Source organism: Papaver somniferum, chromosome 9, assembly GCF_003573695.1.
Source record: "Papaver somniferum cultivar HN1 chromosome 9, ASM357369v1, whole genome shotgun sequence".
In the NCBI taxonomy this organism is placed as follows: domain Eukaryota; kingdom Viridiplantae; phylum Streptophyta; class Magnoliopsida; order Ranunculales; family Papaveraceae; genus Papaver; species Papaver somniferum.
This window is the reverse complement of record NC_039366.1, coordinates 112,012,239-112,030,094: the sequence shown is the minus strand read 5'-3', so window position 1 is coordinate 112,030,094 and position 17,856 is coordinate 112,012,239. Positions and strand designations below refer to the sequence as shown.

Sequence of the window (17,856 nt, the reverse complement as noted above, 5' to 3'; positions counted from 1 at the left end):
ACACACAGATAAGCTACAAACTGGTTTGCTGCCAACGTAGGCTTATTAAGAACATTCATAGGCAAAAACAACCCCCTTCTTTTACATTGTGGACTCGTCTACGTCTAGACCATCCTCTGGATCATCCTTGGAGCCTTGCCTCACCGCTCCTCCTCCAGATTGGGAGGAGCGACCACCCTTTCGACCCATCTCCTGGTACCCTTCACTCCCAAGTTGTTCCTTCCTCGTCTGCCCTCCACGACTTCGTCCTGTATCGTCATCAAAAAAAATTGAAACTCTACCACTGAGCTATGGACCCATGTTGTGCTACTGTTTAATTCTATTAGTTATTTCAACGTAAAACAAGTTCTTGTTAAGAAATTATAAGTACCTTGTGCGAGATTCTGTTGAGCTTCAACTGTCTTTCCACCAGTCCCACTAGGAACTACAGTCTCTCCTTGTCTCGCCTTCTCATCAAGTTCCGACTTGCTCGGCTGTTGCTGTCCAGATGCCATCACCTGTATTTTCAAAACCTTGAAAACGCTTATTAGACCTTGACAGTTCACTATCAGTTCACTCGGAATACTCTATGACCAAAACAATAATAGAGATAACTATATGACTATTTTAATAAGTGAAGTGTGGAAACAGCGGATAATCATTTATAATGATCAAAGGAAACTGCCACGTTATACACATAAAACACGTCTTAGATTCAAGATTCAGAGCATGGATGACACGCACAGATATAATGTGCAGTTTTTTTATGTTCATGGCCCATGATAAAGACACTTGTCTTCTTGACTTCAATGGTCTAGACAAGTAAAGAGCTCAGTAGTAAACCTAACCTTTCTGGCATCTTCTGGCTTGATTTTTCAACACACTGATGATACTCTGATTTGTCACAAGTACCAGGTGACTCAATTGTGTCTCCCCCAGCTGTAGTGCAACTTTGCAGTGGCGGCAGTTAAGGGCTGCAAGCTGTGGATAGTGATTCAAGTCGTCCTTTTTTTTCCCAAGTTGTTGCTAATATTACGAACAACGGCCGTTAGTTAGTCGTCGTTGGTATATTAACAGCACGTTGAATGTGGATATGACGTAAGGAATGATGTATTTGTAAGTGTATTTGTTTTCAGCTAAGGTTGCCCACCCAACTGAAAATACATGTGTGATCCTTGCCAACCAATTGCCAAGTTATGGTGTAATAATTTGATTAGTCTTTTCCTTGAGGGTTGACAGTTAAGTTAGTTTTGAAAACTAGATGGCCATATGATCCAAGTACTGTGTATAAGGGGAGCCAAGAATTTTGTTATGGAGTGCAGAGAAAAATAAATAATAATAATAATAATTTAGGGTGTAAAAAAACAACAACAGGCTTAGATGTAAAAAAAACATTTTCCCGTTGGGTCTAAAATAGGTTTTGTAGCCAGCTGGACGGGGGTCCATAAGAGGCCACGATGGAAATAGAATTGAAATCTTGATAGAATATGATAGTTATATGGACGAAAACTAAATTTTTTAAGAAATTTCTTTATGTTTGGAAAAAAAATTTACTACTGAAAGATTGAATCAATGGTAAGTTTTATAAATTTGCAGGTGGCTAGAGCACCCCAGGCCACCCCTAGATGGATGCATGGAAACCCGGTGGATTTCGGGAGGTCATTTTTGTTAGTTTATAAAATCATTTGGACGACCAGATGAAATATTCAGTTATCATAATTATTTTATTTTATTTATGCGATTTTTTTTTTATAATGAACCAACTAAATTACATTGTTTTCCTCTAGAAGAACTTGATTTAGAATGTAATTGAGATGCAATTACTCCATTCTTTGCTAAGTTTTTCATTTTTAGGAACCTTTGATAAAACGTCAACTACTTTGTTATCTTCTGGTACATAATAGCATCTTCGACTTTGAGACTTAATTCGTTTAAATCCAGTAATAACTTCTAAAATTTGGTGATGAATTTTTCATATTAAATTATTCCTTTGTCACTACATCATTTAAAAGCTTCGATAGTCTAACTCGAAATTCTCATACCCAGCTACAAGTTATTTGCTTACTGGTACGCTTTTCCTGGCATGCTTAGCATTTACCGGTTTATTGAGGTAACCACATATTGCTCCATTAGGTTCACATGCAAAATAGCGAATGATTAGACCAATACCACCCGAGTGAATCATGTAATGAAAATTACGATTACAATTAATAGTTAGAGCTCCGGAATAAGGAAAATTCTAGACAAGTTATCCCTGCTAATTGTTTTCACTTTATTATAATTTAAAATTTGAAGTTGAAATTAGTTGAGAATTTAGAAGACTCCTGATTTTAGTCAGAACACTTTGGATATTGACAACCTTGCTTTAAAAGATTGTACATCTTTTATTCCAGATTACCTGGGCAACGGTATTTTTTTTCTTTTTTCTGATCACACTTTCAGTTATATAGCCTTGCTGACAGTCTTTGAAAAAGCTTATAATCTATTTTCTGAGAGTTTGATGTTGACGATCATAGATTCATAGCTTTCAACAATATCCAACAAGAGGGCTCTAGAAAAGCTGTATTGAATGATGAACCTGTGCTCGTAGGTAATAGACTTCTTATAACAAGGGTTTAAACATTAATATAACCTTTGACTTTAAGCCTTTTCAAAATACATGTTGATGTACTTACATAAAAAGTGGTGAGATTTATAAAATGAAATTATATTTTTGTAGTCCTTATTAGATGGCGCGTCATCCGTAACAATAAGCCGACTTTTTATCTTTTGTGATCCTAGGATGTAATCGGAGTCCATAAGTTATGTGAATGTTACAGATAAAAGTTTCACAAACTCTTTTGTTATTCTTGTAAATGGGAACTATCCTTATGTGATGCCCTAACTTGTTCTCAGGATTAACTCAACCCATTTGGGCAGTATTCCAATATTTGCATTAGGAAAAGCCAAAAAATCCACATGTGGTTTCCTTTATAACTTTAGATGTTCAAAACATAATCCATAGATGATAGTTTCTCATGTTTATATAAAGTATAAATGTCTTACTATTAAGACACATCATTACATACATGTCAATTATTCATAGTCCATGGGGTACTTTGGTTATAATGTCAACCAAATGGAAAAAGAAGAGAAAAATATTTTCTCTTTTTAGTTCTCGTTTTTTTTTCCTGGTGTGTGTCTGTCAAACTCTAGCAATTGATGACAAAAAATTAAAGGATGGTAGAGTAAGAGAATCACTGAGTTGATATTGTTATAGACTTCGTGTTGGATTGAGGTAGGGATATCATAATAAAACTAACATTTTGCAAAAGTATGGATATTTCACTATAAATCTTGTACTTTGTCCAACTTGAAGAAATAGCTAGTTGTAATTACCCTTGAGTTATTACGGGATGGAGTATGCTCAGAAAGTCCTTATTGACTTTCACAACATATTTGTGAACCCCTTTTGGGAATCATGAGTATGCGATATGGGATGTATGCTCGAAAGGTCCTAATCAACGTTCATGACAGAGTCGGGAATCATTGTGGATTTCTGATTATGTCATGGGACATATGCTTAAAGAACTCTAACCCTTGGATCAATGAGATTCATATTTAGTAGGATCTTTGTATCCAAACTTTGGAATTTATTTCGGAGATGATTGTATTCTATGAGGTGTTTGAAATAATTTGTCTGAAAGGACGCGAAAGGAGATTGTTATCACTTGTTGAAGTAACTCATATCATCTGAGGATGATTATTACCCATTTGAGGTAATTCATATCATCTGTTAGTTGCGATAAATATCAGTATTGGAATCAAAAACTACAAAGCAGTTTGACAGATTCAATAACCTTAGATGTTAGTATCGTGCTTGTTGATGATTGTTACCATTTGAGCTAATTCATACCACCTCTTCGCATGTCCGCATATCTGAAAGAAAAAATTAGTAACTGAAAATTACTGACACTTAATTAGTAACTGAGTAACAAATTTTGCGCCAATTTTTAGAAAAAAAATTAATATGAATATAGAGCTTTGGTAGAGACCTGTATCACCAAAAAAAAAAAACTTCAACTTGATTGTGGTTTGCGACCAAAATCTACCTTAATGACTCAAAATTTGATTTGTGTTGAAAAATCTACCACATGTAACTCAATCTTTGGCTCATGATCCAGAATTCACAAGAAGTCAAAAGTTGCCAACGTACGTAAAATTAGTCTTATAACTTATTAATGTGGGATGTAACTCGAAACCTATTCATGCGACTTAAATTTGTCACATGACCCATAATCTTCCGGAGAAAGGATCCCTTGACAGGCTCATATTAAACATGATCTGATATGCTTGCTTTGTCCGTCGGATGTCATAATACTAACGGTCCATATAACCTCATTGAATCCAGGTTACCAAATAGCCACATTGAAATGAGATACTCCTTTTGTTAGTTTTCTCTCTCTTTTTTCTCCTGACTATTCTCTCTTTCGCATTCCTTTACAATGAAAGCTCTTGAATCATGCAAAAATAAAATTATGATTTAATCAAAATTAATAATCAGAAGAAGGCCGAAGTAATTGTATTTTATGGATTTTTTGGCTTTGGTTATTTCACATTTTCTGGTTCAAGGAATCAATTAATTCCAAACAGAATGTCAAAATCTAAGATTTACAGGTTAATGGTCATGTTCAAAATTACATCATTTGATTGACAAACAAAGTTTCCCCAACCAAACACTGATAACATGTGATTACAAACCTTAAAATTAAAATAAATTGTACTTATTCCATTCTTCTATTTCCCAACCAACCAGATCGCAGAACACCATTTTAATTAGTTTTTTTTTTTCTTTCTTTAACCAAATATCAGTATTCTACATAATGGTGGGGATAACAGTCGAACAAATTATTAATAATACAATGACTCAACTATATCTTTTCTATAAAATTCAAATTTCACCAATTAACTAATATAAGTTCTAAAAGCTCTTCTACAATCAAAACTCTAATGATTGACCTTAAGAAGCGAAGATAATTTTTTTTCTAATAATCGATCCTTATTCGATGTCGATATTTTTTCATAAAGTTTTTCGGCATAAAACAAAAATTCTCTCGGTTTTACTGGAGAAAACAAGAACAACGTGTATGACGTGTGTACGAGAGGAAAAATAAAGGAAAGTTGCGAAAATGGGAATCGGGTAACCCAGATTCAATTGAAAAATCTTAATTATCTTTGTATAATCATCCAATGATTAAAATGAGGCTGTCATATTCTGTCTAATAAGAGCATGTCAAGAGATCCTTCCTTTAATCTTCCATTTAACCAAAGTTTGCATAGTTGCCATTATGAACCAAAATTTTCTCGAACTTAGAATTTTTTGTATGACTTAATTATATTTAATAACTCACATCTGCAACACATAGAATAATTATTGATGTGATAAAATAAACATGTATTGCGAGGACAAGTGACTCAAATTTGCCATTATGACATAAAACTGCAGCTTACTTTAAGAATCCAAAATCTACTTCGTTGGCAAAAAATTGTCTCGTGACCTGAAAATTAGCTGATGAGCCAAAAAATTGCGTGGTGAATTAATATATGCAACGTGACCTTGAACCTGTGGCGTGGCCCAAATTTCCTACCGATTCAAATTCTGCTTAATGACTCATAATGTATGGTAGAATGCTTAATACACATACACATATTTTTATTAATATTAAAATTAGCTTTACTAAAGATTGATAACTTACTATAAAGCGGTAGTTGTTATTCTAATTATTTGCATTACTTCTATGAAAAAATCTAGTAAAAAGTATACAACTTATTTTTTGAATCGAAAAGTTATACTTTTTGCTAAGTCAAAAAAAAAAGAAAAGAATAATTACATCTAATAGTTAAAAAGAATACAAAAAGTAAGAGTGAAACAAACCTATGAAAAATAATTATAATTATAACTTCACCGAAACTTAAACACACCTACGATTTCATTTGATTCAAGAATCCTCCCTTCAAGGCCATAATTTTCGGTGTTGTATCTTTTATCTTTTTTATCCCCCCCCCCCCACCCCACACCCACACACACACAATATTTGTCTTTTTCCTCCATCCTCCTCTTCTAATAGATCATACCACATCTCATTAAAAGATTGATCATTCTTAATAAAAGCAGACAGATCCATAGCCTCGTTAATTATTATCGGATGAACCAGTTATCTAAGGTATCTACACTAAATTTTTTTTATACTTATGAGTCACTCTCAACATATAAAGCATCAAATTTACCCTTGCTACGTGATAAACTCTCAGATATCAATTTATAAATAGTCTATTTGACGTGATGATTTTTCATTGGCCACATGTTTCTCTTGAATATATTGGTGATAAAATTGCGAATTAATGTCATCTTCAGAAGCAAGCTCCGCGTTTCCAACTTATTAATCATGACCTCATATAAGGTTTTATTGTGTTTGTTCCCTTTATGTTTCCTTGGTTTTTTTTTCCTCCATGGGTTTTAAGGGATTTTATCTTCACGAATTTCAAAAAGCTTATAGTTTTTGTCAATGACTTACATTGAGAGACCATAGGGCCTATGATCTTGTAATGAGAGTAAAACTTAGGAGATTTAAGAATCCATACATGCTACAAAAAACCACTTGCATTATACTTTGATTTCCCCAAACCTTGTTAATACTAGCATAAAGAAATTGCGTAGAAACCAAAATCCTCATGCATAATGATTTCATCCACCTTGATAGGTTTTCCCAAGGTTCTGCAGATTGATTATAAAAACATTTTCGTCCAATATTAAAGTATTAATACTCGAATTTGCACCCGCACCATTGAAGTGCGTAGCTTTTTTTTCTCAGGATCAAAGTTTGGAACCCATTTTAGAGGTTTGCAGATGTTTTTGTTCTCAACAATAGATTTTAGATTCTATGGTCTGTCACCCCAAACTATTCTCTAATCTTGTTGGTTAAAGAGCATCATAGTAAAATAACCTTTGAACTTCGGAACTTGCATTCACCCTTTGATCATGGATTAACCAATTTTGTTTTCATGGATTAACCAATTTTGTTTTCACATCTTCTAACTTCAACTTGTTGAAATCTTAGTCTTAGTTAAATAAGACTAAACTTCAATTCACCTATAGCTTCGTATCAGAGAACATCAGTAACTCAATAAACGACTAATCACCCATTATTGTAGTTTCAGGCAGCAAACCAAGATTAATCTTCTTTGAATGATGACTTTTATTTTGTTGATTTATCACAACTTCATGAAAACTAGGTTGTTTATGCCCCATTCATATCATCAAACTGATTTAGTAATGGTCGGTTGATGCGCCATCACTAAAGATGAAAACTCAAAAATAAAAAACCAGGAAAAGGGAGACCGAAAACTCTATATCACTCTTCAAAGTTAGGAGCACATTAGGAGTTCCCATTGAGAAGGATCCCTTTTCTTTTTAAACATTTCAAAAGGCTATTTTGAATTTTAACATCATTATTCGCAATCTTATGGACATTCTATATTTGTGCACCCCAAAACAAAAGTGCACAGATACCTTCTTTTCTCATTAGTGAGTAAAAAGCAATGTGTTTTCATTTGTGTTTGTAATGAAAATAGAAGAAAAATAATAACGTAGTGGTTTTCAAAATCAATCCTCCAATGAAAATATGCGTACTTGTGCACCCGGTTTTTAGTAAACGCACAAACTTACGTTATACGACGGATAATGCATGCAATTAAATGTGTAAACATTATAGTGCTACTATGAAATTTATTTGATCAATGTATTTGATTACCAAGCAATCTAAACTCCACCTTCTGGCTCGAAGGTTATTCGGTTAAAAATTATCCAATAGTAAACAATTAAATATGCTCGAGTTAAGATGTAATATATTTTCGTAAATGACATCTCATTTTTAATTTTTTCAAAAATGTTCACGCAGTTATTTAGTTATGTAACTACTAAGTTAATTGGACAATATTCACGTAAGGTGGTTGTTTGACAGTTAAAACGATAGAAACTATAACTAAAAAAATTAAAATTGTCGGCAATGATACATCCGTACTTAATCCATGTCATTCATTTACTGATGGGTTCACTTTTTCCATCCTAAAATCTAATGCTTGTTTCTGAAGTGGTTCAGAATCAATATAACATTGAAACATATTATTCTTAAAAAAAGATTCATCGACGTTCTACTCAAATATTTTTGATCTAACAACATTTTAACAAACAATTTTAATCTAACAACACCTCTTAACGCTGCTTCACTACCCGGTTAATGGCAATGAATGCCTAATAGAGATATTTTCCCAAAACAGTCCTCTATTAATCTCTAGGCAAGTTGGCAACTTGGCACTGATCAGAAGAAGAATCTAGATGACTACATGCGAAATATTAGCAGTGTCTCGTGGAAGACATATGAGTAAAAGCCTTTAATGACTTTGCTAATTGAAATCCTCAAAAATGGCCCGACCTGACAATCAATATTAATGAGACAAATATTTTTCAAATCAAATGTCTTAAATATACAGTTCCGTCTTACATGTACGGCCAACTCATGTCAAACTAATATATACCACAAACCTCTATGGTTCTTGTTTTTTTTAATCATATTCTCTATCACCATTTGCACTACTTTGTTTTCACTTGACTTTGTAGGGTAAGACAAAGCATTGCGACCAAGTTTGCATAGTATTCTTTCTTTGTTTAGAGTTAAGAAAGAAAAAGAAGAAGAAAAGGTGACAATGAATGGTCAAATCTCAGCAGCTATTGGTATTCAAAGACCACTTAGCAAAATTCAGGTATATCTACTCTCTTTTAGTCTTTTCTTTTTCGAATCAAAAGTCTAGTATTTATGTTACATTTGCCTTCATATTTCTACATATTACACATTTAAAATTAAATCATAGCGCTCCACAGATCTAGGGGTATGTGAAATTCACAAAATAGCAAATGCTCTCCAAAATATGATGAAAATCACAAAACAATTGATCACAAAAATATAACTACATAGAAATTGATGGTTGCTTTTTTATTTTTTTTTGAATGTTGGTTGTGGCCTAGTTAGGGTAAGTACCATGAAAAAATAGCTATAAGCTAAAAGAAAAAAATAAAATAAAGCATTAGAACTGAATTTTAGAGATGATTTTTTTTCTTAATCGGTTAAAAATTTGGGGTTGTCGAATTTCAAATTCAAACATAAATCTTTCAGAAATGAGCTTTTAATCCATCAATGTATCATATATTTTTGTTATTCTTAATGCGTCAATCCTTGACATAATTAGTGCATTTTATCCTCTTTATAAAGCATCAACTTATCTAAAGTTCTTGTGGGTTTTTATTATTTGAGTAACCACCGAGAATAGTCTTGTTGGCTAGACGAATTCTTATTTTCTTTTTTAGTTTAAAAGTTTTGAATATCCGCGCTGATTATTTAGGCTAAGTATTATGGGGTGCTAATCTAGCAATTAGATTGGCAATCCACGTCAGCTAGGACAACCACCCAAGTTTTATGGGAGTGCTAATCTAGCAGCTAGATTAGCAGTCCACGTCATTTGGAACCACGACCGAGTGCTGAACGGTTCAGCGCTTTAAGCCTCAACCGTTAGATCAAAAATAAATCTCCCAACACTGAATGATTCAACGTAACTATCTAGTTGCTAGTTCACATGCTAGCAACTGGTAGGAGAGAGAACTAGTGTTAACAAATAGGCAACACTTTTTCTTTGAATTGCAACACATTTCTGCTAATCTAGCAGCTCAATCCAACCCATTAAGATTTAGTCTTAAGGAAAAGAGAAAAGTCATTGTTTAGAGAATTATTATCCAAAAAAGAATTGATCTAGATCCTTCCGTTTACTACTTCAAAATTTTAAGACACTTGCTATACACAATCTTCCTAATAAATACACAAAGACAAGTCGGCACCTTTTAGATCACCCAAAGAAGAACAAATGGATAACATTAGCTCCCACAGTTATGGCATACTCAAAAAATCAACCCAATCAATACTCATTCAAAACCCCCAACTTATAGCAATAATTATTCCAAGTTGGCAAAAATGAAATAGCCCACCCTGCTAGAAACAGAAAAAGTCCATACCTTCTAATAACTTCTACAAATGTATCCATCAATTTTTAGGTTCATACATGCACCGGCCATTTTGCACCGTTGACTTCCTATTTCCATTTTAACTTTAGTTAACGTTAATTAACGACTAATCCATTATCTTAAACGGTGGTTAACTATAAATTACCACCTGGTTTTGACCAAATTAAGTAACCCCCAGCTAAGCAAAATCCATTGACCACAAACTTAATTTTTATCTGACTTTGAATGATTAATACTTGTTGACCTACTCACGCACATAAAACACGGAATTATTCTTCTCTTTATGCATCGCCTGAACCTTACAATTCCTATAAATACTCTATCTGTTTGATTCTTTCCCTCTCAGAAAACTTCTACTGAAACAAACAAAAAAAAATCACAGAGAAAGGAAAATTTAAATCATGTCTTGTGCAGTTGCAGTTTCGAACAATTTAATGTCTACAGTATTTTCACCAACTAATTCTAGAGTTTCTTCTTCGTTGTTTTGCAAACCTTCAACTTCATCTTCTTCGACAACTACATCTGCGGTTCCAAAGAGACACAGGCCAGCGAGAATTGACATACCAGTTGTTCCGTCGAGTTTTTTAGCTTTAGAAACACCGAAAGGAAATGATATCAACGGTATTATTACTAGAAGGGAGATCGAGGTTGAAGAAGAAGAATTCTCTGTTTATTGTAAGAAAGGAAGAAAAGCTGCAATGGAAGATCGGTATTCTGCTTCTGTGGGTCTACTTGGTGATCCTAAACAGGCATTCTTTGGTGTATATGATGGTCATGGTGGTGCAAAAGCTGCGGAATTTGCATCCAAGCATATGGAGAATAACATTATGAATGAATTGTCGAGTAGAGGAGCTGATGAACAAATTGAGGAGGCCGTTAAATCTGGTTACTTACTTACAGACTCAGAGTTTTTGAAAGAGGATGTGCGTGGCGGGAGTTGTTCGGTTACTGCGTTGATTAGAAATGGGCATCTTGTTGTCTCCAATGCCGGTGATTGTCGGGCTGTTATAAGTCGAGGAGGAATTTCAGCGCCCCTTACAGATGATCATAAACCTTCAAGACCAGACGAGAAAGAAAGAATTGAAGCTCTGGGTGGTTATGTGGATTATGTTCATGGTGGATGGAGATTACAAGGTACTTTAGCGGTATCTCGAGGGATTGGGGATCAACATCTTAAACAATGGGTTATTGCAGACCCGGAAACTAAAATCTTTAGGCTCGAATCTGACTGCGAGTTCTTAATTTTAGCTTCTGACGGGTTATGGGAGAAGGTTACCAACGAGGAAGCTGTAGATGTTGTTCGTGCTCTGTGCTTCGACGGCAATAAACGGCCATTGTTATCGGCATGCAAAAAGATTGCTGCAATGGCTGTATCTCGAGGTTCTAACGACGATATAACCGTGATGCTAATCAAGTTGGGCAATTTTATTTGATGAGCGTAATTGGGTGGGAAGGGCCCAAGTTTTTTTATTGGAACATTTTCTTGTTTTCTTTGCAATTGCGCAAGCAGCAAAATAACTCCAACAATCCAAACACTATATTAGTAGTACAGTTTTTGTTAACAATTCTTTTTAGAAGGGAAGGGGAAATCCTTCCAGCCATCTCGTTGTCAGCCGGTTATGTTTTGTCCGGTGATTGTTGTTGATGGTGTTAATTACTGATCATAATGACCGCATGTTTGTCGGTCTTTTCTTCTTATATAAAGAAGGTTATTATTGGGGCGTCACATTTTATTAGTAGGGCGTCACGTAATAGGATAAAAACAGGTCACCTATAAATAATATCAAAAACCCCTTATCTAAAATAAATTTGTAATGACTAAACAACCCTGTTTACTTAATTTTGATTTAATTTAATTAGATAAAAATTAAATTAATGAATTTTGTTGTATACTTGGTGAATTCTGGGACAAAGTTTTTGTGGGAAGAAAAACTGGTCGTAAAATAAACTTCTACGGTTGGAAATAATCCAAACCTGGACGTAAAATCACTTCTACGGTTGGAAATAATCCAAACCTAGACGTAAAATCACTTCTACGGTTGGAATTAAAAGAAAACTAGACATAAAATCAGATTCTACAGTTGGAATTAAAAGGAACCTGGACGTAAAATGAGCTTCTACGGTTGGAACTAATTCAAAGTTGGACGTAAAACTACATGCAAATAAAGTTTTACGGTTGGAATTAATCCAAACCTGGACGTAAAATCACTTCTACGGTTGGAAATAATTCAAACCTGGACGTAAAATCACTTCTACGGTTGGAATTAAAAGAAAACTGGACGTAAAATCGGATTCTATGGTTGGAATTAAAAGAAACCTGGACATAAAATGAGCTTCTACAGTTGGAACTAATCCAAACCCGGACGTAAAACTACATGCAAATAAAATTGTATGGTTGGAATTAATCCAAACCTGGACGTAAAATCACTTTTACGATTTTTAAGTTTTTATTTTAGTTAAAGGGTAATCTAGACATTTTGTATATGTGTTAGGATATCCCATAACCACTTTTTTGGACATTAAGAATCCAAGTGAAGTCCCTCTATTGGAGTGTGACACCCCAATAATAGCCTTCTATATAAAATCCAATAGTTGCCATTGTTATTGCTGCCAAAATTTGCTGCTAGTAATAGTATTGAGTTGTGACCAAATGCACTCCATATGATAGTAAAGTGTATGAGACAACTTAACCGATTGATATGCGATACTACACCTAGTTAGTATTATTATTTGGTCTGATGATTCTAACATAGGCAATACTTCATGAGTTTAGGCCTTCAGATGCTAGGTTATGCGGGTGCACAGTAGTCTACTGGACCTTGCAACCTGGAACTTAAGGAAACTAATGGTCCAATTTGCAGAATCTTTCTATGGTGAGAATAGAATTGGCTAACCATTTAAGAAAATCCAGTTGTCCAGGGGTAGTGCTATGCTCTTTTAAGAAATTATACAAGACAATCGCATTGGCTAGAATGGTTTCAACTTCCAAGTGATTTTGATCTCTCAAAAAATACCTTGTGTAAGACTGTTTGGAAGTTCTTATTTCTTCCTTCTTGTACCATCATATGTTAGTTCTGGCCAGTCATATATACGGATTGCGAAAACCAAGATAAATGTAACCGCTGAAAACCCAACTAGTGGATCTAGCTAGGTTTGCAGTACATTCAAGTAAATTTTTTGCACAAGTCAAGTTAATATAAATAAATAACATATAAATCGTGATGAATATAAGTACAAGTGAACATGTAAATGATGGTAAAGTAAATGACACAAGTGTTTAACATGGTTCAGCCGAAGCCTACATTCACCGGGATAATGAGTTTGATTGGTCAAGGTGGTTACAGCGAGATATGACCTTTTCGCATATGTAAGGGAGACCCTCCAAGTTGCAATGTTCCTAACTTAATTCCTAACTCTCCAGGTAAATCTTCCAACCCCCAAGTTGTATATTTATAGAGTCTTGATTGGGCTTGCTAAGTGACTTCCCTATCTTCCAAACCAGGGATTGAATGCCGTTTATCGTGGTTTACGCCTTCCTCTGATAGCTCGCTCCGCTGGAAACCCGCCACGTGGAAGATAGAGTTAGGTGGTTGGTGGGGTATTAAATGTTGAGTTGGTTTGAAATGCGCGCTGGCAGGACCGTTTTACAATATTATGGTGTTCTAGGCGAACAAAATAAAATAGGGTCATTTCTGTATTACAAAATCACCAGTACACTACAACAAAAAATTTACTTGACAACAAATGATGATTCAAGTGTAATACTAACTAACAAAATATTTACCTCATAATAAATGATGATTCAAGTGTAATATTAACAAACATTTATCATTTTTTTTTGAAGAAAACATAAAGCTAGTAATGGATGTAAAGATCGACCTCTCAGCATTTACTGATGCGAACTCATTTATAATAATTTTGTCATAGTCCAATACTATTTATCATATATGCTTCAATAGATAATACTGCTAGTCCATTTAATCTCTTTTGAGACCTCGTTGCTCGCAGGTAAGACTTGATCAACTTTAACTTCGAAAAACTTATCTCTGCAGACGCAACTGGAACAGAGGTTGTCAATAAAATTGTATATGTAATAGACGCATTTGAATAGCAGCCGCCCATATCCGTTAAGAAACTCAACTCTTGGATAGCTTTTCCAGTTTCCTTAGGCAAAAAACTTCATAAAACCTTCAACTTCGTATATAACTCATTCCCATTAATGTCTAATTCTATTTCATAGCTTAGGTATTTTTCAAGTTTAACACAAGAATCCCTTAAAGTATTATTATCAAGAGACCTTAATTTTTCTATATGAAACAAAAACCCAAAAGTTTCCTCGTATGCTTGAAATTGTTTAAACCTACGTTTGAGAGAAAAAATAGCTTGGTCCAGTATGTACATGAAGTATTAAACTCGGAAAGCTTCCATACCTTGCAGTGGTGGTTGTACTTCTTCTGTCTCAATTTCATTAAAGTACTTCTTTCTTTTTCATACTCTCGGACTTCTTAAAAAAAAGGCTCTACATTCATAGATGCTGCAAGTGTTTTAGCTTCTTCAAGTGCCTCCTCAAATCTATTCTTTCTGTAATCCTTAAAGAAAGAAACGAGATCTTTTAATTTAGAAACAACATCATCAAGATTCATATCTTCGGTTTGAAGTTTAATGCTCACAGATTTTGTTAGAGCATATCTCGGTCAACCTCGCATGCGTTGATATCTCAAGCATGTTTGTCAATGTTAGTGATCAAAACTATAAGTCTTGATTTCCAGCCTACATAGCTAAGTCTCGGACTAGGATAGAAAGTGTAGTTGAGCTCAAGGACTTCATGGCGATTCATCATACAACGACGAAGATCTATACAAGGAACCGTGGAACTTCATCAACAAAAAGGTATGTGGAGACTTGAACTTATCTATCATCAAAAGTCTATCTCTTCTATCTCCTACTTCTTATGAGACAAAAGTCGTATGCTATATAGACTAGATCATACATACTTGACATTTCGAGCTGAGCATTCATTGATTATATTTTATCCCGAAATCGTGTGTTGGTAAAACGTTTCGCTTTGATCAAGTTTATCTTCACCTAGTGACGAAAGTCATGAAAAGTTTCAATCACTTTGAGAATTGCTCTGACGTGAATCGGTCTGTGAATAACGGCTACATAGCGTCCTCTGAGAATGTCTCAATGATTGAAATGAGAGTTTAGATTATATAACCATGTATTCCTTGAACCGAAGTTTTCGAACTTTGTTGATCAAGAGAAATCGGGAGGATTGTGGCATTGGCTTGCCAAGTCCGCGAACTGTCGGAAGTTCTCGACCGAGAATTTCTGCTGGGATTTTCCAAAACTCGTTTGTGTGCTAAGTACGCGAACTGGCGGAAGTTCTCTTTCCGAGAATTTTTGCTGAGTTTGGAAAACTCAACCGATTAACTTAAGTCTGCGAACTTGTTTGTGAACTTAAGAGGTTATGATCTAAAGATGTGCTCTGAACATGAAACATTAAATTACTAAGGAATGCTTTATGCAAACCGTGGCTATAATGTTCATGAGCCGATTCAATCGAATCGAATCATCTTTGTTTCAATTGTGTCTTGTGTAGTTACATAAGATCTCATAGCAATTGAATAACTCTGTAACTAGTTCATTTGAGTCAATTGAACTAGTTATGGTGAAGAAGAACAAGGTTAATATGAAATGCTCATATGGTTAACCTTTTGGGTTACTATGTTGAACCAATATACACGTACACATATGGGCATGGTTTTTACGAAACCAGTAAACGTCTACCAAAGTGTGTGTGACAAGCTAAGTTTTCGATGTAACGGTTGAGAAATATTAGCTTGAATCTAAATCAGGTTTTCATCTAACAGTGAATAAGGATTGCTTTGTAACTAAGGTAAAACCCTGATTTGAAGGCTATATAAAGGAAACATCTAGCATTGTGAAAAACTAATCCCCACACGTCTGTGTGCTACTAGTGCGCCTGATAGAGTCTATCTCCATTAACCTTTGATTTTCTTCTCTAAAATCAGGTTAACGACTTAAAGACTTCATTGGGATTGTGAAGCCAGACCAATACTACTTTATCGTAGCTGTGTGATCTGATCTTACATCTTCTATCGTACGAGTACAATCGATTGATTGGCTTGAGATCGTGAGAGTTCTACGATAGGCAAGATAAAGAAGTCACAAACATCTTCGTCTCACTGTTTGTGATTCCTCGACAATCCGCTTGTGTAGTCAGGAAGGATTTTAGAGAGGTGACTAATTAATCTAGGCTGTTCTTCGGGAATATAAGACCGGATTATCAATTGGTTCATGTTACCTTGATTTTATATCTAAAGACAGAACAAAACCTAGGGTTTATCTGTGGGAGACAGATTTATCCTTTTATAGACTTTTATGTGTGAGACAGATCTGTTTATTATCAAGTCTGTGATTTTGGGTTACAGCAACTCTTGGTTGTGGGTGAGATCAACTAAGGGAATCAAGTGCGCAGTATCCTGCTGGGATCATAGGCGTAGGAGTACAACTGTACCTCAGATCGGTGGGAGAATGATTGGGGTTCAACTATAGTCCAGTCCGAAGTTAGTTTGTAGTAGGCTAGTGTCTGTAGCGGCTTAATACAGTGTGTACTCAATCTGGACTAGGTCCCGAGGTTTTTCTGCATTTGCAGTTTCCTCGTTAACAAAATTTCTGGTGTCTGTGTTATTTCTTTTTCGCATTATATTTTATATAATTGAAATAATACAGGTTGTCGTTCGTGATCATCAATTAGAAATCCAACCTTTGGTTGTTGATTGATATTGATTGATCCTTGAACATTGGTCTTTGGTACCGTCCAAGTATTCCTTGTATTTGATAAAGACTCACTATTGTTTTTAGGTTGAATAAAAATCAAATCAAGAGAGAGATATTAACTCCTTGAGATACTTTTATCTAGATTGCGTCTGACTGTCTAGTTGATTCTCTAGCAAAGTATTTCGGAGTTAGTCCATACAGATTGCTAGTCGAAATATTGGGTGGTGTTGTTAGACCCACGCTTTTTCAGAGTTGACCGCAAGAAGTGCTCTACGCCAAACAACCATACCAAGTATAAGCTCAAAATTATCAATCTCTCGGGTCAATATCGAATAAGCAGTACCTGTTAGAGCATAGCTCGGTCAACCTCGCATGCGTTGCTATCTCAAGTATGTTTGTCAATGTTAGTGATCAAAACTATAAGTCTTGATTTCTAGCCTACATAGCTAAGTCTTGGACTAGGATAGAAAAGTGTAGTTGAGCTCAAGGACTTCATGGCGATTCATCATACAACGACGAAGATCTATACAAGGAACCGTGGAAATTCATCAACAAAAAGGTATGTGGAGACTTGAACTTATCTATCACTCAAAAGTCTATCTCTTATATCTCCTACTTCTTATGAGACAAAAGTCGTATGCTATATAGACAAGATCATACACATTTGACATTTCAAGATGAGCATTTATTGCTTATCTTTTATCTCGAAATCGTGTGTTGGTAAAGCGTTTCGCTTTGATCAAGTTTATCTTCACCTAGTGAGGAAAGTCATGAAAAGTTTCAATCACTTTAAGAATTGCTCTGACGTGAATCGGTTTGTGAATAACGACTACATAGCGTCCTCTGAGAATGTCTCAATGATTTAAATGAGAGTTTAGATTACATAACCATGTATTCCTTGAACCGAAGTTTTCGAACTTTGTTGATCAAGAGAAATCGGGAGGATTGTGGAATTGGCTTGCCAA

At 34.9% G+C, this 17,856-nt stretch overlaps 2 protein-coding genes across 2 annotated transcripts; one reads left to right on the top strand and one right to left on the bottom strand.

Moving 5' to 3' along the window:
* Window positions 1–36: 36 nt before the first annotated feature.
* On the bottom strand, window positions 37–569 carry LOC113313328 (late embryogenesis abundant protein B19.1A-like). The gene is made up of 2 exons (XM_026562090.1): window positions 371–569; window positions 37–248 (listed from the first exon to the last, which is right to left on the bottom strand). The coding sequence occupies exons 1-2, from the start codon at window positions 492–494 to the stop codon at window positions 82–84; spliced, it is 291 nt and encodes a 96-aa protein (XP_026417875.1). The 5' UTR covers window positions 495–569; the 3' UTR covers window positions 37–81.
* Window positions 570–10,418: 9,849 nt separating this feature from the next.
* LOC113308345 (probable protein phosphatase 2C 25) lies at window positions 10,419–11,813 on the top strand. Its single transcript, XM_026556817.1, has one exon. The coding sequence runs from the start codon at window positions 10,489–10,491 to the stop codon at window positions 11,518–11,520; it is 1,032 nt and encodes a 343-aa protein (XP_026412602.1). The 5' UTR covers window positions 10,419–10,488; the 3' UTR covers window positions 11,521–11,813.
* The last annotated feature ends 6,043 nt before the right edge of the window (window positions 11,814–17,856 follow it).